Source organism: Sander vitreus, chromosome 14, assembly GCF_031162955.1.
Source record: "Sander vitreus isolate 19-12246 chromosome 14, sanVit1, whole genome shotgun sequence".
NCBI classification, from domain to species: domain Eukaryota; kingdom Metazoa; phylum Chordata; class Actinopteri; order Perciformes; family Percidae; genus Sander; species Sander vitreus.
Window position 1 is genome coordinate 18,973,664 of NC_135868.1, and position 3,845 is coordinate 18,977,508.

The 3,845-nt window shown below is 47.3% G+C and overlaps 1 protein-coding gene across 1 annotated transcript; it reads right to left on the reverse strand.

Moving 5' to 3' along the window:
* Positions 1–1,580, reverse strand: hoxa1a (homeobox A1a). Its single transcript, XM_078267767.1, has 2 exons — positions 891–1,580; positions 1–422 (listed from the first exon to the last, which is right to left on the reverse strand). The coding sequence occupies exons 1-2, from the start codon at positions 1,492–1,494 to the stop codon at positions 55–57; spliced, it is 972 nt and encodes a 323-aa protein (XP_078123893.1). The 5' UTR covers positions 1,495–1,580; the 3' UTR covers positions 1–54.
* Positions 1,581–3,845: the final 2,265 nt, after the last annotated feature.

The following is a 3,845-nucleotide window of genomic DNA, read 5'->3' on the forward strand; positions in this document are numbered from 1 at the left end:
CTTTGATATATACAGGCCGCCTGTGGCCCAAAGAGGTGAGGAGGCAGTTGTTTTTTAGTTGGAGGAGTAAGGATCAGACACCGTGGATGATGTGGGAGACGGAGTAGAGGGAGCTGAGATAGACTTCTCTGATGCTGCATCGTCCATTTTCTCTTGACTGCTCTCTCCCGGGTCTGAGGATGAAGCCTTGGCCGGCAGCAGACCTTCTTTCTCCCTCTTCTTCTGCTTCATCCTCCGGTTCTGGAACCAGATTTTCACCTGAGTCTCATTCAGCTGCAGTGCGGCCGCGATCTCAACGCGCCGCGCACGGGTCAGGTACTTGTTAAAGTGGAACTCCTTTTCCAACTCCGTCAGCTGCTTGGTGGTGAAGTTGGTCCGGACCGTGTTAGGCTGACCCCCATACCCGTACTCCCCAGACCTGCCTGCAGACAGAGAAACAAATCACCCTGAATTTTGAAGAAAAGTAACCCTATGTTCTCTGCTCACAACACACATGTGTGCATGGAAGCAACTTTTACGCAGCAAGAAACAACTTTTACGCAGCAGCCACTTAATGCCAGCTACTTTGAAGTATGCTGTGATACATGTGTGCATACATGGTCTAACATAACACTGCAAAACACACTTTATATTTCTTTATACAATACGAGGTATTTCCAGTATTCTGTCTTTTCCTTTAAGACTACATAACACATGACAAATATAGCACAATCAGGCCGGAAGTGTCAAATATAAAGTATACAAATTGAACTCCACAACTTCGTTTTAAGTTTGTTTATATCCCTGTGTCCCACACACACGAACTGTATTACTTTAATGTAAACGGTTTGAATCACTTCTAAGCCAGTGTTGTTTACAGACACTTTGTGCCATTGGCACTTGGCACCCACCTGTTTTTGGTGGGTTCCTCTTGACTTTCATCCAGTCGAAGGTCTGTGCAGAAGATGCACCCTCAGACAAAGGTGAACAACAAGCCTCCAGGTGAGCTGCGTGCAGTGGTGACAGCGGGTTTGAGCACCCAGGAAAAGGGACTGCTTGCTCGTGCCCGCCGCCATAGGCAGCATGGGCATACTGCACTTGACCCAGGGGGGCGGCACTGTAACCTTGGCGATGCTGAGAGACCATGGAGGAGGAAATGTTACCCGAGTACATCAGTGGGCCGCACTGGGGGAATCCCGCGGTGGATTCTACTTCCTGGTTGAGCGCGTAATGGTTATACGTAGCACAGAAACTTTGTGGTCCATAGTTGGAGCTGCAGGCCGGATGGGCTCCATAGAGACCCAGGGAGCTCGCGGTAGATTGGAATGAACCCGGCTGGTGAGGGATACCGTCAGGGGAAGCCCTGCTCCCCATAAAGCGGTCATCCGCACCGCAGTTGTTGACAGTAACCGCGCAGGACTGGAAAGTTGTAATCCCGTGGTCAGAGTGGAAACCCCTGACAGAACATGAGCCACCTTCACCGCTCATCGCTGAGTAGTCAAAGAAGCTGCTCATTGTAGCATTGTTCTACCGGGGCTGAGGGACCGTCCACTCTACAGACACCCTCTGATCTATTCCTATCTCCCCTCTTACCCTGAGTGACCGTGCCAACCTTTACCTATACTCTGTCCTGATCAGAGGAGGGAGGGGGGCGCACGGGCCGATATCAATGAACGGGTGCTGTCACGTGGGCTCGGGTCAGCCAGTGAGGTACTTGTCCTTATCCCCTTAGCCGGTGACAGATTGGTGTTTGAGTGGCTATTTAAATTCCAGGCGCTCGTCGATCAAGGTGACGCGCGTCGCCACTAATGTATTGGCCAAGCAAACAATGAGCTGGGAGACAGACGACGGTGGACCGCTCCGGGGTCGCATGAAGAGCGGCGAACGGCAAACACGGCGTCTTCTAACCCCTGCTGTGCGCTCTCCCGCCCGGGGAAAGATTAACGTTTCACCTTCTGCAACCCCTCCACGAGGACGACCTAGCACTCTCACCTCAGGTACAGTATTTTTGGAATAGAGAGGAGAATAGGTGTGTGTGTGTGTGTGTGTGTGTGTGTGTGTGTGTGTGTGTGTGCGTGTGTTGGTGTGTGTGCGTGTGTTGGTGTGTGTGCGTGTATGTGTTTGTGCGTATGCGCGCGCGCGCGAGGACGTGCGTGTGCCCTTTGTGCGTGTGCCCTTTGTGCGTGTCTGTATCCGCCCGCATGTAACCAGCCGCGATGTCATATATGTATAATGGTCTCATTCTCTCCTGGATGGATGGATAGCTCAGTGTGTGTGTGTGTGTGTGTGTGTGTGTGTGTGTGTGTGCCACTGCCACAGGCTATGTGGGCTACCAGTGTCCCATTCCAATGCGAAGTGTTTCACGCTTTAACACTGTGAAGGATTTGGTCAGCAAATATTTTCACAGTGTGACAGTGAGGGAGAGGCAGGAAGGTTTCACTCCTGACACAAGCAAAAAGTACTTGACTTAAGTCAAAGAGAGCTTTTCAATATCTGTGTTCCCCATCAAGGTCGCATTAGAAATGTTTGGCTGCTTTTCAGTACTTGCTGGGAGGTCACAGGTGATGTAACGACAAGAAAATCTATTAAACATTAAGATGTAGTATTATTTTTTTCTCTGCCAGGGTCATAGGGTCTGCTATCTACTCTGATTTCACTCCCACACGTATTCATTATGCATGTATAGTGATCAAATGATCTGATAATGCGAGGCCCGTCGTGGAGCTAATGCGCCCATATAGCTCGAGGTGCGTCTGTGGGCTGATTATCCTGGTAAGTTCATCAAATAAAGCTGTTGCTTTATTGCTTGAAATTAATGGCCACGAAAAGATGTGCCGAAAAAAAGACAGAACAGGGGGAGAGTATGCGTGGGAGTGCTGTGGTGTAGCGATAGCAGCGTGCAGAGCCAACCTCTCACTGAGGAAGGAAAAGAAAAGGGAGGAGAGAAGGAGGCACGGAGGATCACATGGATGGATCAGCGCCCCCATTGGCCGTATGTGGTCAAACAACCAAAATGTCTTTCAGTGTGCCGATAGTTTGCTGTCTTTACTTTTTTCCATTTTACTGTACTTGGTATTTCTAATAGTTACTATTACTTTTCAGATTAAGATTTTACACAACCACTTGATAAAATTATAGGTCTACATTGTAGCTTATAAATTGAGCTATACCAACAGTATATAAAAATGTTAAATGTGGCACCACCTCGACCAGCTGCATTATTAAAATGCTGCTTACATGTAATTAGTAATAATAAACTGATTTAATATATAGAATATATAATATAATATGTGATATGCCAATTAAGCTGATAGGGCCATCTGCTGCCACATGATTAGAATCATTAGTATTACCTACAATCAAAGGCATTCCTTTACTTTTAATACTTTTAGTTAGTTGCTAATACTTCTACTTAAGTACAAATTTTAATATGACCTTTCCTTGTGATGAGAAAAAAGTGTTTCTACTGTGTGTTGCTGCTACTTTTACTTCCGTGAAGGATCTGAATATTTCTTCCACCACTGCCTTTAGATATAGCTGCAAATGAGTTTTAAAAATATGTAGTCTACTAAAAATAGTCCTTCTTTAAAGTTTGATACTTGAAGTTTTCAGGTATTTCAAGCTCATGGAGTATTAAAGAAAGTAAAGAGGCAATGCAAACTTCCCACCACTGAAAAAAGCGCAGTGGGGTCAACACTACCCTCCACCCCCTCCTCTCTGTCTTCCCAGCTGCCTCTGCAACAGTAGTGAGTGGGCGCAGTGGATCCTGCCTTGTCTGCCTGTGGAAACTTCGCCAGGCCTTGGAGCTTTTTTGGCTCTTTGTGTGAACACATGTGAGCAGAAAAGGCGCGCTGTCTCGGAATGAT